This window comes from Aethalodelphis obliquidens, unplaced genomic scaffold (genome assembly GCF_003676395.1).
Source record: "Aethalodelphis obliquidens isolate GAN/ISIS:26980383/991018 unplaced genomic scaffold, ASM367639v1 scaffold58, whole genome shotgun sequence".
Lineage (NCBI taxonomy): Eukaryota > Metazoa > Chordata > Mammalia > Artiodactyla > Delphinidae > Aethalodelphis > Aethalodelphis obliquidens.
Window position 1 is genome coordinate 9,137,415 of NW_020838002.1, and position 20,253 is coordinate 9,157,667.

General features: G+C 34.0%; 1 protein-coding gene across 7 annotated transcripts in view; it reads left to right on the top strand.

Moving 5' to 3' along the window:
- The window catches only part of BRIP1 (BRCA1 interacting DNA helicase 1), a 201,000-nt gene that overhangs the window by 155,446 nt on the left and 25,301 nt on the right, over nucleotides 1-20,253 (top strand). For all 7 annotated transcript variants that reach the window (XR_003428779.1, XR_003428778.1, XM_027087284.1 and 4 more), the window contains one exon: nucleotides 16,914-17,026. Coding sequence is in view for 5 of the 7 variants with exons in the window: in XM_027087284.1 (XP_026943085.1) it covers nucleotides 16,914-17,026 (113 nt within the window). In the remaining 2 variants the exon portion in view is untranslated. The remainder of the gene's footprint in view (nucleotides 1-16,913; nucleotides 17,027-20,253) is intronic.

Sequence of the window (20,253 nt, forward strand, 5' to 3'; positions counted from 1 at the left end):
AGAGAAAAATGAGATAACCAAACTCTTTGTTCCCATCCGTCCTGCAAAACAAACAAACAAATATAAAGTTACAAAATAAATGGATGAATTGCTGAGGTATTTTTAAATTAAAAATTTTTTTTCCCATATTTATTAAAGGAATCTTTTGGGTTTGGGGGAGGAAACATTTAAAATCACAAAATTTTCATCAAGTCTGATTGATAGCCTTTTCTTTCCAATACTCATATCATTGTATTTCCTTAGGAAAAAAGCCATACCTGAATATAGCTACAAGTTAAACCTTTGGATAATTAATAAAGCAAATAAAACTTTTGTTTGTTTTTTGAAAAATTCTGAAGTTATTTTCCTGTGTTTATCTCTTTTTTTGGTGAGAACAAGAAATTTTTAACCTTTATATTTTACTTTTGCTCTCATAGTAGGTTGAAGGTTTTAAAAGTGAGTTTATCACGCTGGGGACTTGTAAGGTTGATTGACACTTAACTTATTCTGTTGGCACAGAGCATAATCAGTAGCACTACCTCAAGGGAAACAGTGGAATTGTTTCTTAACCTCTCTGAAAATAATTTTAATTTTTTTTCTTCAGAGCAGAATTTTAGTTGTAGTAGATTTTAATCAATTTACTTAGATTCTCTTAAAGCCTACAGGGTGCAGATATATAGATGGGCTTCAGGTGAGTGTGTCACTTGTTTTTTTCCAATTATAAAGTCTTAAGGTCAAAGATAATATAAACTGTAGTAGACATCAGTGTTTACAGCATCAGTCTTTACTGTTTTTCACTGAGATTAAGGTTTGATACCTTGGGAATGAGTTCAATTTATGCTTTCTACCTTTGGGACAGATAATCCCGGTGTGCCCAGGAATATAGTAAGCTATGTAATAAGTCATAGTGTAATTTCCTATCACATCAAAATGACCAGATTTGTTCTTTAAAATTACTTAATAGCAGGGTTTCTCTAGCTTGGCAGTAGTGACATTTTGGGCAGGATAATTTTTTGTTGTGAGTGATGTCCTGTGCATTGTAGGATGTTTAGCTGCATCTCTGGACTTACCTGTAGATGCCAGTAGCAAATGTTTCTCCCTCACCAGTTGTGACAACCAAAAATGTCTTCAGATAGTGCCAGTATCTTCTGGTAGGCAAAATCACTCTCAGTTGAACACCATTGTTTTATATAGTGAAACATACAAGTGTATGTCATGAATTAAAATGAACAATCTACATTTATTTTTTTGTTATTTTTTATCAAGTTGAAAAAAATCCAATAAAACTTTTACTAAGAGCCTGATTTATACTAAAAACATTAGATGGTTTCTTATATTAACAATCTCTTGGCTTCTACCCCTTTCCCAGTCCCTGCTTCTGAGAAGCAGTGACTTTCACTTCTTTTATCTATTTCATCTGGTATTTACATCCATATAATCAATTTTAGACATTAACTATTTACTTCCTACGTGAGATAGGATTTTAGCTCACTTACTCCGCCTTTCCCTTCTTACATCCTCCCAATATCGTTAAATCACAATTTTTTATTAAATCCATAGTCAATATTCACATTATCATGACTATGAAAATACTGTTCACTGTAGTCAAATGATTTCCTTTAACTGTTTTATTTTTCCTTTTAAAAATATCTTTAGGGACTTCTCCAGTGGCACAGTGGTTAAGATTCTGCGCTCCCAATGCAGGGGGCCCGGGTTCGATCCCTGGTCAGGGAACTAGATCCCACATGCATGCCACAACTAAGAGTTTGCATTGCCACAACTAAGGAGCCAGTGAGCCACAACTAAGACCCAGGACAACCAAATAAATAAATAAATATTTTAAATATATATATCTTTAAAGAAATCTTTAATAAATCTGCAACACCTCTCAATACAGTTTTCCTATGAGACCTGTCAGATAATAGGTCAGTTCTTTTTCTCCCCCTGAAGACATCCCTTTTGGATCCTTCTGATCTCCTGCTTCAATCAAGACTTAAGTTGCTCTTTAAGCTCACTTAACTGCCAATATCCTGAGATTTCCCTTTGCTGTCATCCTAGGAATTTGATTTGCTTGTCTTCTGTGTTAGGTCCCAAGTTTCCTGAATCTCAGACCTTGTTCCTGTTTCTTGTTTCTTATTTCATCTTTGTGGTACATATCCTCCAGCAGTTTCCCTATGCATCAATTTCCTCAGCTTTCTGGACTCCTGCTGGCCTAACTGGCTTATTTCCCATCAGTAGCTCTGTGGGTACTTCGGTTTGAACTTTCGCCTCTCTGCTTAGTCATTTAGTCTGCTTTTCACAGTCATCTATTTGGGTTTAAAGTTACAGATGTCTTAGTTTCATTGAAGATAGAGACTATTTCTCTTTCTTATTTATCTTTTAATTTGGGGTCGGTTTTTAAGAGGCAAGGAAAGAAGAAAAAATTTTTTGCCTTCCTGAAACCAGAAGTCTTCATTACTTTCTAAGATAAAGTAGGAGACTTTGAAGTGCTATGATCCCACATGCTTTATTCCCACACTCACACTTTCACTTTTGAGAAGCTCTGAATCAAACATTCCTAACAATAATATTGCAAAGGTAGAAAGTAACAAATGTTTTTTAGAAATCAAATATTTACTTACGTTTGAAAGATGTTTCGATATAATAATATAAAAATCTAGATGGCAAAAGTATCAGAATTCATTTGTTGGGCTGTGGAGGTAATAAACAGAGTTTTAAGTATGTTTAAGTATGTTTTCAGTGTTTTCTAGTACTCACGTAATCTTTTACGTGCACATTTTCTCTTGCTCAAGTTCATTTTTAAAGGTATTTAATCATGTGAACTCTGAGTTTGAGCCTCCTCTCACTGGCATTAGCTTCTACTTTCTATGCCTGCCATTGCCACTAAACTTTTGTGGAGTCCTCCCAGAGCCTCAGTGCTTAGTTTTACATCTTTTCGCATCCACAAGCCTCTTCCATGAGAGACCTCCTTATCTTCCAGTGTTGTATAGGAGCAGGTGCAGATCTCTATCACTTGCTGAATGCAGCACTACTCACTTCCCTTAACAAAACCTCTAAATATTGTCGCATTCCTTCAAGAGCCTATGGTTCCATATACAGTCTCACATTGCTTTCTTATGTAAGACAATATTTCATTTTGTTAGTTATTATTGCTAGAAGGGTTTTATTCATAGTATTTGGCTCTTGTATGAGACTTTAACAAGGGAAGCTCTAGGTTGTAAGATATATGTAAGGAATAATATTTAGACTAATAGAGGACAATCAGGTACTCATTCTGTAGATTACACCACTAACATATTTTATATAGTTCTCTTCAAATACAGCTCATAGGTTGCAAAGTGGTCAAAAAATATTTTGAAGGATATTAAAGAGTGCTAATGTTAGTTATAATTTCTCAGAAAATTTAATATCAATTGCAGAAGTCATTTAGAAAAAGTTATGTTTCAAAACTAAATACTGTTCTCTATGAGTCTTGCCAATGTACATATTTTCATTCATATATGATGAAAAAGTAGCCACTCCATAAGCTGAAGAAACTTTTAAGTCACATAAAATAATGTGTCCTTATGTTGAGTAGTATAGGTTAAGCGCCTTCAGAGAGAGTTGATCTAAGTGTCAGAACTCTAAGGTAGATGACCTACGTTGTCTGTCAGTCTTATGACTTTTTTCATTTACATGCGACAATATATTACAACAGCATGCCACCCAAACCTATATTGGTTTTTAGAAATATAGGATAAGTAATGACTCTCCAGCTTGCTTACCTCTAATATATGATGCTTTACAGTTTTGTGTCCATTGTCATTTCTTTCTTGAACCAGCTGTATGAGGTAATGCGGGCAGGAATTATTTTCTTCCATTTACAGAGGAGGAAACTGAGAAAGGAAGCTAAATGGGGTACTGTGACTTACCCAAGGTCAAACAACTAATAAATGTCAAAGCTTTGACTCTAAGCCGTGTGCTTTTTCCATATCTCCTTTCCTCAAAAAAAAAAAAAAAATATATATATATATACATATATATAGTATTTTCTAGAGATGATAATTTAAGCATTTTCAGGTGTATCTGGATAATATTTTATTATGGGTAGCATAACTAAATTGCAACAAAGCCTATTTTTCTTTAAAAAAATTTTAACCTTATCCCTTTACAGAATAAGCATATATTGTTGTTTCTTGCATGTCTTAAAGTATTAACTGTCTTTTTTTCTTTTAATAGAAAAATATTAATTTCTACCTTTTTCCTGGGCTCTTATCTTGACAAATTATTTTCATAATTTAAAAGAAACACTAAGATCTACTGCTTCGTACTGACAGATGTTTTTGCATTATTATTATCTAAAGCCTTTATTCAGAATTGCTTGAATGTTACTGTGCTACCAATAAACTATTCTGGGCTAGCAGCTAAATTATTTTAACCACTTGAGGTTGAATATGTTGAGAGCAAGAGATGCTTGATTTGAGGGGAATATATTTTGTTCTTTTTTTTATATTTGAAATTTTTAGGCTGTTTATTTCAACACTGACAATTTATGACACAAAGTATAACAGGTTTCTCTGCAAAAAGTGTCTTATTCAAAGCAACCTTCAAGCATATGTGAGATAAGCTATATTATTCTTACTATGTCTGTTACTATGTCTTGATTCTTATTTCTTGGTAGATTACTGTGGTCACCTCCTAGTGTAGTGTAACAAGGAGAGTAAATAACAATTGAAAACCATTTCGAGTGTGTGTGTGTGTGTGTTTGTGTGTGTGTGTGTTTATTTAAGTCTAAAAGGGAGCCTGGCTTCTTAGCTCTTGGCAGAAACCCATTTTTCCCCATTTAAAACAATATATATACTATATATTTGGTTAACTTGGTGTTTCAGAAATTTTGAAAATATGCCAGATGAAATAAAACCAGCTATATTCCTTTTATCTAGCTAACTTATTTCATATACAAGCTCTTATGCTGAATTTAGAACTCTAACCATTGGAATTTATATTGTGATACCCTGATAAAAGTGTTTACACTGTGAAGATATGGAGCAATAAATGTCTAATGCACAGTCTCTGTCTTCCAGATTTGGTTTGCTATAAATGTTTACATTTTAGGTTCTGTACCTTGGCTAAATATAAAACTGTTCTTCTTGAATGTTTGCTAGACAAATGTGTTTATTTTTCTGAGGCAAAGTTTTCTTAATATTTTTAATTAGTAAGTTTAGCTGATCATTTGTTCTTAGTCTTATTACCAGGCTTGAACTTTTGTCATAAAACTCACATACAAGAAAATAGGGGCTACCCTGGTGGCACAGTGGTTGAGAGTCCACCTGCTGATGCAGGGGACGTGGGTTCGTGCCCCAGTCCAGGAGGATCCCACATGCCGTGGAGCGGCTGGGCCCATGAGCCATGGCCACTGAGCCTGTGTGTCCGGAGCCTGTGCTCCGCAACGGGAGAGACCACAACAGTGACAGGCCTGCGTACCGCAAAAAAAATAAATAATAATAAATAAATAAAGCTTACATACAAGAAAATAAAAGTATATTCTGCCTATATTGATTGCTTTTAGGAGAGCATTTATTACTGAAATCATAATACATATGTATACGAATTGGGACAAATTCCACCGTCTTTCATATGAGGCAGTAGTAAAGAGATGCATTTATAGTTCCAGCTCATATTTATCACACCATTTATTTCTTCAGAAGCTACTTATAAAACTTGTAAAAGGCTACTCTTGTACAGAGCTATTTAAAGCCAGCACTGTTGGGTTTGACTAAGTGGAAAAAATAATATTCAAAATTGTGACTTAAATTTTTTGTTGACATATACAGTATGATCCTTTTGGTTATTTTATATATACTACTGCTATCAGTAGTATACTACTTATACTGTCTCCAATAAAACTGAGTCATTGGAGGACTTAAGGAACTTACTATTTGATCTCAAGCATTTTGTAATGTTAAAATCAGAATCCAAACCCACATAACTTCTGCTTGAATGCTATATGGGTATTTTAACATAATTCCCTAAGTCCCACTTCAGTCTTGATTATCTATCTTTGCTATTCAGGATCTCATCTCTACTTATATCAGGTTAGCCTGTGATGCAGAGATATTTTCAGCTGTCTAGAAACTACCATATTAAGGGTGTTTTTCATTTTGTATGAATGTTGAACTCCAGTTATGAAAAAATGTTCTGTGAATCAGTGTAGCATCTGAACCAGTGGGTTACAAACACAAGCTGCTACAGGAGTTAAATAGATTATTTAAATGAGTGAGCTAGTTGAGAGTTGGCATGGGCCTTCAGTTTGCAACCTCTGATAAAATAGTTTGCCTTCTCTCTGCTGTTCACATACTCCTCCAAAATTACACATACACTAATTTATTGGGGATGGGGAGCAAGTGGTTTAAACTCCTTCCAGAGTATACAATTAAATGTAGCTTTCTAATTTGGGAAAGCCTTGTAAAATGTATTTGAAAAGTAATATTGACTGGTTTAAAAGATCATCTTTCCAAACCACACTTGAGCTCACTTTATGGTGTTTACTTTCTGTCAAAACTTAGAAAAAACATTCACAGTTAACTTCCATAACATAAAATGTCTGTCTCATTAGGCATTAAAGAAGCATTGGTCAACAGGTATAATGCTATTAGACTGTATAGCTAATGTGAATGTGGACATGACCTCCCAAATAGATCAAAGACTAATCTCTTTGACAGTTACAAGATGGCAGAGCTTGCCATGGGCCTTTTGCTGCTGCACATTGAAACTATTTGTTTGGAAAGCATGCCTGAGGGATGAGAGTCTGTTTATAAGGATGAGCAGGTAAAAGTAAAATGTTGTCTTTTGACATTTCAACTAATCCCTTCTAGCCTTTGGTTTACTTAACATTTAGGCTATTTGCTGGCAGGAGAAACTGGCTTTTTCACATATGCTTTATGTCATTTTAAATTGGGCATTGATTTTCGTACCTGATAATTCCTAAGTGTACAATGAAATAGATTCTGATGTCGTTAAAAAGAGGTGTACTGTCTTTCTACCTTTTCCAAACCCTTAGTTTTGCTTTCCCTAATTAAATGTGTTCACCCAAAGACAATTTTTTAATTTATTTTTAAAAATCTGCTTCTTTATATAATAAAAAATATTTCAAAGTTAGCCTTTATATATATTTACTTTCAAAAGTTTTTTCTTTACTTTTTACCTAAAATAATTTCCCTAGGTAAAATATTGGCAGTAATTTAAAGGCCATTTGGATTGTAAAATATTATTTGAAAATTTTCAAGAAGTTGAAATAATGTAGTCATACATAAAAGTTAATTCATTTTAATGAAAAATAAAAGACCAAGGAGAGAGAATTTTGTTTATTTAATCTAATATTTGCTATATTACCTCTAAATATTTCAATTATAACTAATATTTCCTAAAGCAACTGTTGTCATAGGCAGAGTGATCATTATAAAGTATTTGTTTCAACATGGTATAGTAAATTTTGAAAATCCTTAAGCTATTATGTCTGGCAAAGGATAAATGCAAATTTGGGGGAGGAGAAATAATGTTAATATAGATAAATGCTTAGTTACATTTTGAGAGATGGTAGGAAATGTATAGTTGGATAGAATTTTTAAGTATTCTTATCTCTAAATGTTATAATATACTTTATTGCTGAATTGTCAAATTATTTTTTTAATATTACCTAATATTTCCTATGGTGCCATATTATTCACTATACTACTTTAAAAAGCATATTCTATGATGCTTACAGGAAAGTTTGCTTTATATTCAAGTTATAAAGTTTTAATTTAGAAATTTTACAGGTTCTTTTGAGGGGATATAAAATAAAATTCTTATATACCAATTTGAAAGCTACTTGTCAGAAGTGTACATATATATATATATATATGTCAGAAGGTTAATAGTATACAGTGTTTTGAAGAGATTTTGTTTTCTCTTAAGTAGTTTTACAACTTCTTAAAACTGTAAATTGTTAATTTATCTTGAAAGTCTGAAATTTTTTCAAGAAAATAACTTTATACCTTTGATTAGGCTTATATTACAAAAATATACTATTTGATAAATACTTGCCCAGAAATACCACATAGGGGATCTTTAAAAGCTGACTGACTGAAAAGAACAATTCCTACTGTTTCACATTGGATTAACTAGTTGCTAGGAATTATAGTCAGTTTGTGAACTTACAATGCTAGCAGTTTGTTATGTGAATAAATTGTTGTTATTAAATTTGAGAACCATCTTTTATTTTAATTAGATTTTAATACTCATTCCATTTTTAAATAGGAGAAAGCCACAATAGAATTGAGTTACCTAAGATCTCACTCAGAGAAGCTGTAGGGTGTCCTGACTCTTGGGTTTTTACTCCCAAGAGAGCAAGCTCTGGAGAGAGACAGACTAGATTCAAATCCCAGCTTTACTACTTACATACTGGGTCACCTTCCACATGTTACTTAATTTTTTAAAACTTATTTTTCTAATCTGTAAAATGAGGTAACAGTACCAACTTTTTAAGATTGTTATGAGGATTAAATGAGATAATAATACCTATTAAGCACTGCACTGTGCATGGAATGTTATAGTAGCTTGACAGATATTGTTATCATTTATTATTAAGATCTTTGGTTCCCTACTTTTCCAATTTTGACTTTCTGATTAGCTAACTCATTATCAATTTCTATTCTTGGTTTAGAAATTTTTTTTTAATTTTTTATTTATTTATGGCTGTGTTGAGTCTTCGTTTCTGTGTGTGGGCTTTCTCTAGTTGTGGCAAGCGTGTGCCACTCTTCATCACAGTGCGCCAGTGCGCGGGCCTCTTACTATCGCGGCCTCTGTTGTTGTGGAACACAGGCTCCAGACGCGCAGGCTCAGTAATTGTGGCTCACGGGCCCAGTTGCTCCGCGGCATGTGGGATCTTCCCAGACCAGGGCTCGAACCCGTGTCCCCTGCACTGGCAGACAGATTCTCAACCACTGCGCCATCAGGGAAGCCCTAGAAATTATTTCTTTAACATGGCTTGAGCCAAGTTTATCTTCTTCCTTAAACATACTTTTCTTTTTGTCTTCTCTTGGTGGGTTACTGGATTCCTTCTCTCAGTGGCTGGAAACTTTGGAGTCATTTTTGACTTTTCCCTCTTTAATAAACCCACATCTACTTTGTCACTTAAGTTCTGTAACTCCACAATGTGTTATGAACTGGGTCTCTTTTCCATTCCCTTTGGCTTTCCAGGTAAGGCCCTCATTACTCTCGTATCAAATTCATAGCATGTCTTCATTTCTCAACTCCTCTTATTTTTATATACTGTAATCAAAGTTAATATTTTAGCACTTATATTTACTTGATGGCCATTTGTACTCAATCGTTTCTGTTCTTGTAATCTCTTGCTGGGCAGAAAATATTTTTAACTTGTCTTTGTATTCCTAGTGCGTATCACAGATACGTTACACACAGCCAAAACTATAAATATTGAATGGAATTAGTATTTTTTTAAGTTATCAAATATTTCTTCTTTTCATTATATCAATTTTTATACTTTAAATGCATATTTTTAATGTTTCTACAGCATTCTTTTTTATTTAGTTTCTTTTTTTTAAGCTTTATTGAGGCATAATTGAATATAGCATTCTTGAGAGCAGCTTAAAAAACTCACTTTTTTCATTCAGTTAGTATATGAAAAATGTGAAATCATAATACATAATTTTCTTGCCCTCAAAACTTGCATTTTCTAACACAACATTGTAAATTAACTATACTTCAGTAAAAAAAGAAGGAACTTTTATACAAGAGAGCTTTTTACAGGAAAAAGCTCATTAACTTATATATTTGAATAGGTCAATCTGATTTGTGTATACCATACATTCTGACCTTGTATAAAAGTAGTTCACTTTTGAGATGATGTAATTTTAAAGATTTTTATGAAGACCAGATGAAGGCTGGGTATGTGGTACCCTTTGGTGTGACATTTCTTTTAATAGGAATGTAGTTTTATGCCCTGTAATTAATTATGAGTCTTTTTGAAAGGGATATGATTATAATATCAAATTCAAGGACTAGATAGCAGAATTTATTATGATTTCTGTTCCAGAAAAGAAGCAGAAGTTTAATTTAACACAGTCTCTGTGTGTTATTACCTAGATAGAAAATGAACGTACATTCGGTCACTCGGAAAAGTGAGAAATTCTTGATGTCCTTTAACAGTGGAGCATTTGAGTCAATAAATATTGTATCAAATGCATTAGTACTGTTTCAACTCTGATTTTTAAATTTGTTTAGATCATCATTGACTGTTTTTTATTTATTTATTTAATTTTTGGCTGTGTTGGGTCTTCATTGCTGTGCATGGGCTTTCTCTAGTTGCAGCGAGCGGGGGCTACTCTTCGTTGCGGTCCGTGGGCTTCTCATTGCAGTGGCTTCTCTTGTTGCAGAGCACGGGATCTAAGCATGCGGGCTTCAGTAGTTGTGGCTTATGGGCTCTAGGGCGCAGGTTCAGTAGTTGTGACGCATGGGCTTAGTCACTCTGAGGCATGTGGGATCTTCCCGGACCAGGGCTTGAGCATGTGTCCCCTGCATTGGCAGGTGGATTCTTAACCACTGTGCCACCAGGGAAGTCCCTCTGACTGCTTTTTTATGCTTTGATTCTTTTACACCAACCAGTGTCTTTGGTGTGTATGAAGTTATTTTGCTCCGATTGATGTGTTTCATTATTTCTATTGATCTGTCTTAAGATTTACTGACTAATTCTTCTGCCTTCTCCAATATGCTGTTAAATCCATCCAATGAATTTTTTTTAAGTTATTGTATTTTGCAGTTGTAGAATTTCTATTTGGGTCTTTTTTATATTTCCATTTCTCTGATGAGATTCTCCAAATTTCAGTCGTTAAAACATATGTTTTTAAGTTATTTAAATATATTTATAACAGCTACTTTAAAGTCTTTGTCAACTAATTCCAATAGCTGAGCCCTTTCTAGATTGGTTTCTATTGACTGCCTGTTTTTCCTTGATTATGGATCATCTTTCTAGTAATTTCTATTGTATAGAAATTATACAATTTCTATTGTATAGAAACAAAAATATATTTTTGTTTTTGTAGGCAGTTCAATCAGTAGGTGATCATCTTGAACTTATATGGACACGATTTGACAGTATATTAGGGGAGATCTGGGAAAAGCTCAAAGTACGGTCTTTAAATTGTTTCCCCTGTGGTTCTTGTTAGAGTTTGGTTTAAGTCTTTTGGGGGGCTAGTTTAAAATTGGTATTGCTCTATATTGTGTTCCTTATTCCTAACATGACACCTGGCCATTTGTATGTGTGTGTTTGTGTTTTACTTGATTTTTTATTTAAAATATATATCTTGGCTAAATTTCTATGTCAAAACATATAGATCTGTTTCTTTCTATATAATAGCCCAATATTTATCTCAGAATAATTGTAGTATATTTCATTGTACTTGATGTACATTTAGATTGTTTCTTAATTTTCTTCAATACAAAGATGCAATGAGTATTCTCGTACATATCTATCTGTACTTGTTGGAAAATATAAATACATTTGGTAAATATTTGTCAGTATTCTACAGACAAAAACAATGGAAATATTAAATTTGCATTTCTTGGTTTACTAGTAAAGTTGAGCATCTTTTCATGTGGGTTACCAGCCATTTATCGTTCAGTTTGATGACTTGCTTTCTCACAGATTATTTACTTTTAGTAGTTAGATTTTGTAAACATTGATTGTGTATGAGTTCATTGTATATTAGTTAACAGAACTTTTTCTCCAGGTTTTCATTTGGCTTTCAATGTTATTTATGGTATTTTGAGGCCATGAAGGGTTTTTACTAGGGAAATAAGAGGTCCTTCTTTCCAAAACCAGGATCAAGGCCAGCAGAAAGTTTGCCACAACACTGTATGGACTTCTTCCCCCCCCACCCCAATTTCTTTGAGATATAATTGACAAATAAAAATTCTGTATATTTAAGGTGTAAATTGTGGTGACTTAATATATATTGTCAAATTACCGTAATCAGGTTAATTAACACAACCATCACCTCACATAGTTAACCATTTTTTCAGCATATGATGAGAACACTTAAGGTCGTAGCATAGTTCAAGTATACAATACATTACTATTGAGTATAGTTGCCATGCTATACATTCAAATCCCAGAACTTACTCATCTTGTAACCAAAAGTCACTGATAATTTATACTCTTTAACCAGTATCTCCCCATTTCCTCCACCCCTCACCTACTACCAACCACCATTCTACTCTTGGGTTCAATGTGTTTAACAGTTTTAGATGCCACGTATAAGTGAGGTCATGGCTATGTTTCTCTGTCTGGCCTATTTCACTTAGTATAATATACTCCAGGTTCATCCATGTGGTTGCAAATAGCAGGATTTCCTTTTTATGCCTGAATAATATTCCCTTATATATACGCGTGTGTGTGTGTGTGTGTGTATGTGTATATATATTTTACATTTTCTTTGCCCGTTCATTCATTCATCAATAACATGTTGTTTTCATGTCTTGCCAATGTGAAGAATGTTGTAATGAACATGAGACTGCACACATCTCTTCAAGACAGTGATTTTATTTCTTTTAGATATATACCCAGCAGTGGGATTGCTGGATTATATGGTAGTTCTATTTTTAATTCTTTGGGGAACGTCCATACCATTTTCCATAATGGCTATACCAATTTTACGTTCCCACCAACAGTGTATAAGTGTTCCTTTTACTCCATACCCTTGCCGACACTTGTCATCTTGTCTTTTTTTTTTTTTTTTTTTTTTTGCGGTACGCGGGCCTCTTACTGTCGCGGCCTCTTCCGTTGCGGAGCACAGGCTCCGGACGTGCAGGCTCAGCGGCCATGGCTCACGGGCCCAGCTGCTCCGCGGCATGTGGGATCTGCCCAGACCGGAGCACGAACCTGTGTCCCCTGTATTGGCAGGCAGACTCTCAACCACTGTGCCACCAGGGAAGCCCCTCTTGTCTTTTTGATAATAGCCATCCTAACAAGTATTAGGTGATATCTCATTTTTGTTTTAATTTGCATTTCCCTGATGATTAGTGATGTTAAACACCTTTTCATATACCCATCGACCACTTGTATGTCTTCTTTGAAAAAATGTCTATTCAGGACTTCTGCTTATTTTTTAATCAGGTTTTCTTTTGTGTTTTCCTTTTTTTTTTTTTTTTTTTTTGTGGGGCGGGGTGTTGGTTTTGCATGAGTTCCTTATATATTTTAGATATAAACCTCTTATCAGATTATGGTTCTCCTGTTCCATAGGTTGTCTTTTCATTTTGTTGATTGTTTCTTCTTCTGTGCAGAAGTGTTTTAGTTTAATGTAGTCCCACTTGTTTATTTTTGCTTTTGTTCCCTGTGCTTTTGGTGTCATATCCAAAAAATCATTGCTGAGACCAAGGAGCTTTTTCCTGTTTTCTTCTAGGAGTGTTATGGTCTCAGAGTATACATTTAAATCTTTAATTCATTTAGAGTTGATTTTTATATATGGTATAAGATAAGGATCCAGTTTCATTCTTTGGCATGCAGATATCCAGTTTTCCCACCACCATTCCTAAAGAGATTATCTTTCCCCATTGTCTATTCTTGGTGCCCTTGTCAAAGATCAGTTAACCATATATGCATGGGTTTATTTCGAATTCTCTCTTCTGTTCCATTGGCCTGAGTGTCTGATTTTATGCCAGTACCGTACTGTTTTGATTACTAAAGTTTTATAATATAGTTTGAAATCAGGAAATGTGTTGCCTCCAGCTTTGTTCTTCCTTAACATTGCTTTGGCTATTCGGGATCTTTTGTGGTTCCATACAAATTTTAGAATTCTTTTTTCTATTTCTGTAAAAAATGTCACTTGAGGCTTCCCTGGTGGCACAGTGGTTGAGAGTCCACCTGCTGATGCAGGGGACATGGGTTCGTGCCCCAGTCCAGGAAGATCCCACATGCCATGGAGTGGCTGGGCCTGTGAGCCATGGCTGCTGAGCCTGCGCGTCTGGAGCCTGTGCTCTGCAACGGGAGAGGCCACAACAGTGAGAGGCCCGTGTACCGCCAAAAAAAAATGTCTGTTGGATTTTGATAGAGATTTTACTGGATCTGTAGATCACTTTGGGTAATAAGGACATTTTAACGATACTAATTATTCTAATCCATAAACAGGATCTTTCCTGTTTTATTTGTGTTTCTTCAATTTCTTTCATCAGTGTTTTATAGTTTTTAGTGTAAAGATTTTCACCTCCTTAGTTAAATTTATTTTAAAGTGTTTTATTCTTTTTGATGCTATCGTAAATGGGATTGTTTTCCTAATTTCTTGGATAGGTTGTCGTTAGTGTGTAGGAACACAACTGATTTTTGTATCCTGCAACCTTACTGAATTTTATTAATTCTAAGAGTTTTTTGGTGGATCTTTAGGCTTTTCTACATATAAGATCATGTATCTGCAAACAGACAATTTTAGTTCTTCTTCTCTGTTTTGGATGCCTTTTATTACTTTTTCTTCCCTAATTGCTCTGGCTAAGACTTTTAATAACTTGTTGAATAGAAGTGGTAAGAGTGGGCACCTCTGTCTCATTCCTGACCTTAGAGGAAAAGCTTTTAGCTTTTCACTATTAAGTGTGATGTTTCTGTGGGCTTGTCTATATGGCCTTTAGTATATGGAAGTATGTTTCCTCTATGCCTAATTTTTGAGAATTTTTATCACGAAAGGATGTTGAATTTTGTCAAGTGCTTTTTCTGCGTCTATTGAGATAATGTGATTTTTATCCTTCATTTTGTTATAGTGGTGTATCACATTTATTGATTTATGTATGTTAAACCAATGTGTATTTCAGGGATAAATCACCCTTGATCGTGGTGTATGATCCTTTTACTGTGCTATTGAATTCAGTTTTGTTGTTGTTGTTGTTACTGAGGATTTTTGCCACTATGTTTATCAGGATGTTGGCCTGTAATTTTCTCTTTTTAAAGTCCCTACATGCCTTTGTTATGAGAATAATGCTGACCTCTTAAAACGAGTTTGGAAGTGTTCCCTCCCCTTCAGTATTTCAGAAGCATTTGAGAAGAACTGGTGTTAATTCTTCCTTAAATGCTTAGTAGAGTTTCAGTCTCACCAATGAAGTTATCTGGTCCTGAGCTTTTGTTCGTTTGGGAGGTTTTTGATTACTGCGTTAATGTCCTTACTTGTTATAGGTCTGTTCAGATTTTTTATATCTTTATGATTATTCTTGGTAGGTTGATTTTTTTCTAGGAATTTATCCATTTCTTCTAAGTTATCCTTTTTTTTCACATATAATTGTTCATAGTAGTCTCTTAGGATTCATTGTATTTCTGTAGTATCAGCTGTAATCTATGCTTTCATTTGTAATTTTATTTGAGTCCTTTTTTTTTGCTTAATTAATTAGCAAAAGTATATCAGTTTTATTTATCTTTAAAAAAACAACTCTTAGTTTCATTGATTTTTTGTTGTCGTTTTTTCTGGTCTGTTTCATATATTTTTGCTCTCATCTTAGTAGTTTCCTTCCTTCTGCTGAGATTAGTTTGTTCTTTTTTCTAGTTTCTTAAGATGTAAAGTTATGTTGTTTATCTGAGATCTTTGTTTTTTCTTCATGTCGGCATTTTTTGCTATAAACTTCTCTCTTAGAACTGCTATTGTTACATCCCATAGTTTTGTTGTTGTGTTTCCATTTTCATTTGTATTGAGATAATTTTTAAAAATTATTTATTTTTGGCTGCATCGGGTCTTAGTTGTGGCACGTGGGATCTTCCTTGCGGCATGTGGGATCTTTCATTGCAGCATGCGGTCTCTTCATTGCGGCACTTGCGCTTCTCTCTCTAGTTGCAGTGTGTGGGCTCCAGAGCACATGGGCTCAGTAGTTGCAGCATGGGCTCTCTAGTTGCGGTGTGCATACTCAGTAGTTGCAGCACATGGGCTTAGTTGCCCTGTGGTATGTGGGATCTTAGTTCCCCAACCAGGGATTGAACCCGTGTCACCTGCATTGGAAGGCGGATTCTCAACCACTGGACCACCAGGGATGTCCCTCAAGATGCTATTTTATTTCTCTCTTGATTTCTTCTTTGACCCATTGGTTGTTCAGGTGCATGTTCTTCAATTTCCACGTATTTGTGACTATTTCAGTTTTCCTTATGTTATTAATTTCTAATTTCTTACCATTGTGGTTGGAAAAGATACTTGATGTAATTTTAGTCTTAAATTTCTTAAGACTTATTTTGTGGTCCGACATATAATCTATCTTGGAGAATGTTCCATGTGCACTTGAGAAGAATGTATATTCTATGCTGTAGATTTAAACTAAATCATAACAATAATTAACATTAAATGTAAATGGACTAAACATCCCAATTAAAAAGCAGAGATTATCAGGCTGGATAAACATAAAATAATGAACTATTTTGGAATGAATTCCAAAATCATTATGCTAAATGAAAAAAAACAGACACAAATGATTACATACTGTGTAATAACATTTACATAGAATTCTAAAAAAGGCAAAACAGAAAGTAGACCAGTGGTTGACAGGGTCAGCAATAAAGGAAATTGCCTGAAGAGGGATAGGAAGGAGTTTTTAGGTAGTGAAAATATTCTAAATTATGATTGTGGTGGTGGTTACATGACTATACATTTATTAAAATTTATCTACATGTACATTGAAAGTTTGTGAATTTTGTCATATATAAATTATTTCTCAATAAAACTGATTGCTATCACACAGCTAATTAACTAAGTTCATGTAGGCATTTAGGAAATGTAAAGATGAATAGAAATGTTTTAAATGAACTGAAAAATGTTTAGTACTGAAAAACAAATCTTTCTACCCTAATTAAATGATACTCAAAATGTTAGAAGTTAATGAGTTTTTAAATGACCTTTAATTACCTACTATCTTTTTTTAATATATTTTTAAATTATTAGGTTGAACTAAAGCGACAATATAATGACCAGCATTCAAAATTAAGAGGTCTTTTACCAGGTCGTCAGTGGTATGAAATTCAAGCATACAGGGCCTTAAACCAGGCCCTAGGTAGGTAAGTGGAGTGAAATTTAATGTAATATTACTGTAATATTATCTCTGACCAGGAGTGTTTGTAGAGCTAGTCTTGCTACTTTATTCCTTATAGTAAATTTGATGGAATTTTATTTCACTAGAACCCTGGGAACTGGTATATATTCAGTGATAGATGTCAGGAGTGAAAGTTGAAAGAGTCAATGGAATAATTGAAACCCAAAATAAAACTCAATATTTGCTAAAGGTTAAAGATTTATGATTGGTCAGTGAGCGTACAACAGAGTGCTCAGTAAACGTTTATAGAAGCTCACCACCAAACAATAAAATTTTATCTTGTGAACATCAGAACCTAAATGATGATTTTATGGGTAAAAAGCAAACCATTTAAGAAGAGTTAAAACAAACTGTGTTCATGGTACTAAAGAATTCACACCAACTAACAGTAAAATTTAATTATAATACTCTTTTTTCTAAAGATTCTGGTCCATTAAGATTTGTGTTTTGTGGAACTAGTTTTTAAATCACCATTTTATACCACAATTTCACAGGACATCAACACTTTAAATTTATAAATACTATAATTATTAGATTACTTATAGTCTAATTTAACACTTTATGTTCTCTATTTATGAAATTATAATTAGTTTAACCATATAATAGTTTTTTCCTGTGAAGCTGTACCAATAAAATTCAGATAATTCAAATAGAAGAACACAGGTTAAGAGTAAAGTCATGAAAATATGGCCATTTGACATGTTTTCAGATCAGCCAGAAGACCCACAGCTAACCATTATCTGCCCTAACCAATCTAGAAATTGGACTTTTCTCAAGTGTCTTGTTTACTCACATTAACTCATTTAAACATAAGCAGACCAGCTTGCATTTGAGTTCAGATTTACATATGCTGATGACATGACTGCAACAGCTGGATTTAAGTCCCAGAACACATCACCCACTCCCCTCCCCATCATTTCAGAATGATATTCTGCACTTGTTTCTCTTCAAACTGAGTGATTCAGTTCTATGTTTAACCTACTGCCCTTCTCTGCCTAGAAATCCCACTGGTACTTGGCATCAGGTTTCACTGGAAATTGTTCTTGAAGCATTTCATCTACTTACTTTGTCTCTCCCTGTTGATTGACCTGTTTGTTTTATTTTAATATTCAGCAAATAGTTTCTAGGGGAGCCTTAATGTTTGTTTTAAAATTCTTGCCTTTTAGTCAGTAGGCTTAATTTCAGGAAAATAAATATTTTTACCTCAGTTGATTTTTTCTCTTAATATAAGCAATGCCTTGAATTTTAAGAAACCATTTGAAGCAAAAGTACATTTGTATCCTATTTTGTCATTTATAAACCTTTTCTACATATATTAAACAGGTTGTGAAAGATGAAATTACTTGTCTAATGTTACATAGCTACTAAATGCACCTTCATGTCTTGACACCACCTACATTTAAAACCTTAAGACTTGGTTTTTCATCCTTATGCCTACCTGTATCCACTAAAATTCTCACTATTAAATATAAACATCTCACTATTAAACTGTTAAATGTACCATATCCTTTCATTATTCTTTGCCTTGGCATACAAGTTACCATACAATTCATTTGGCAAGTTTACCAATCAAAACCTAGTTGAAGAGGTCATGTCCTTTATGAAGACTTTTTTTATTTCTCCAACTAGAGTTATTTACTCCTTAGGAAACCCATAGCACTTTATACTTATCTCTATTATAGCATATATCTCATTGTTTTGGAGTAGCCTGTTTATCTGTCTCCTTCCCTAAACATGTATTAGACATTTTTCCATTCTCAGCAACCACCTGTGCCTCATCTTGGGACATAGATGCACAATAAGTACTTGTTGAATTAGTGAAAAATGCCAGGTTCAGTGCTTTTCCAGCTGTACCATATTGGCCAGAGAGCTTCTAGAGCTTCAAAACATACTTTTCAAGAATTTCAGAAAAAGCATGTGTTTATAATGTTGATGTAGAATACTATAGTTTCAGTATTTTATTAATTAAAAAGTGGATAGCCCAACTGTCATTGTACTGATTTTCAGGGAAACAGTATCATCAAGTAGCAACTTATGCCAAAGAAACATCCACTAAAAAAAATCAAGTGAATGTTTTACATCATTTGATAAAACTCATGTGTATTGATTGACATAAAAGGTGCTTATACTAATGCACTATTCTTATAAGGGATATGTCTAGAAGGACTAAAGTAAGCAGAAACAAATTGAGTTTAAAAAAATGTTATCTTTTTTTTAAGCTCACATGGGACTGTTAGAGTATTTGAAGTAATGTATATCCATAAAAAGTAATAACAGCTTTCAGGAATGTACCAGGTGGTTTTGTGACCAGGTTACAACTGCACTATAAGTTTCCTAAAGGGTCTGCTTTACTAAAGTATAATTTGTCTCAAGTGGGCATAATTCATTTGAGCAAGGCAGTATGAAAACAATGGAAAAAAGAGAAGGTGAAACCTTTTCTTCAGAACTGTTTTGTTAACTTAAATGCCTTTCTGCCATAGGACACTTTAAACATAAACCAAAATAGAATAGCACCCTGACTTTGCATTGATTTTCAACACTGTTATATAATATTGGCAATATACATCTTCCTATCCTGCCCAATTTTATGGTTGGTCTGATGCCTCAGAACCTATGGATTACTTTAAAATATCACACAAGAACGTCATATAAAATTTAGATTTTTAATGTCCCTATGGAATAATCAAACCTTTATGTTAATTTTCACCCCCCTTTCAAAATCCCATGATAGTTAAGGAATGAAAATGTCAAACCTATAAAGTTGAAAAGAGTGGGAGAAGAGACAATGACAGATGAGCTGTCAATAAATTTTGAACACTGGAAAACAGATGAATAATTGAATGACTTAGCAGGCAAGAGAAAGCTGAAATTTAAATCTGTAATCATGAAAGCTAACAAGATCTTCCAGATTCAAGCTTAGGAAAAGCTTAGGACTTGGGGGTACTCTAAGGTGTTGGTTAAAGCACTGTTAAACTAAAGAGGATTGGTTGCAAGTTAGTATATGTAGTAGTTAGACAGCCCCCTCCCCCACCCAGGTTTACTCTCTGGATAGAATGAACTAGAGAATCTATATATTCTTTAACTACAGTTACAGCTAAGGATGTATTAAAGATGTGGGGTAAGAAAAGTCTACCTACTGAATGTGAGAGCTCCATTCTCTTTTTCTTCTCAGCTCTGAGTAGGCTGACAATC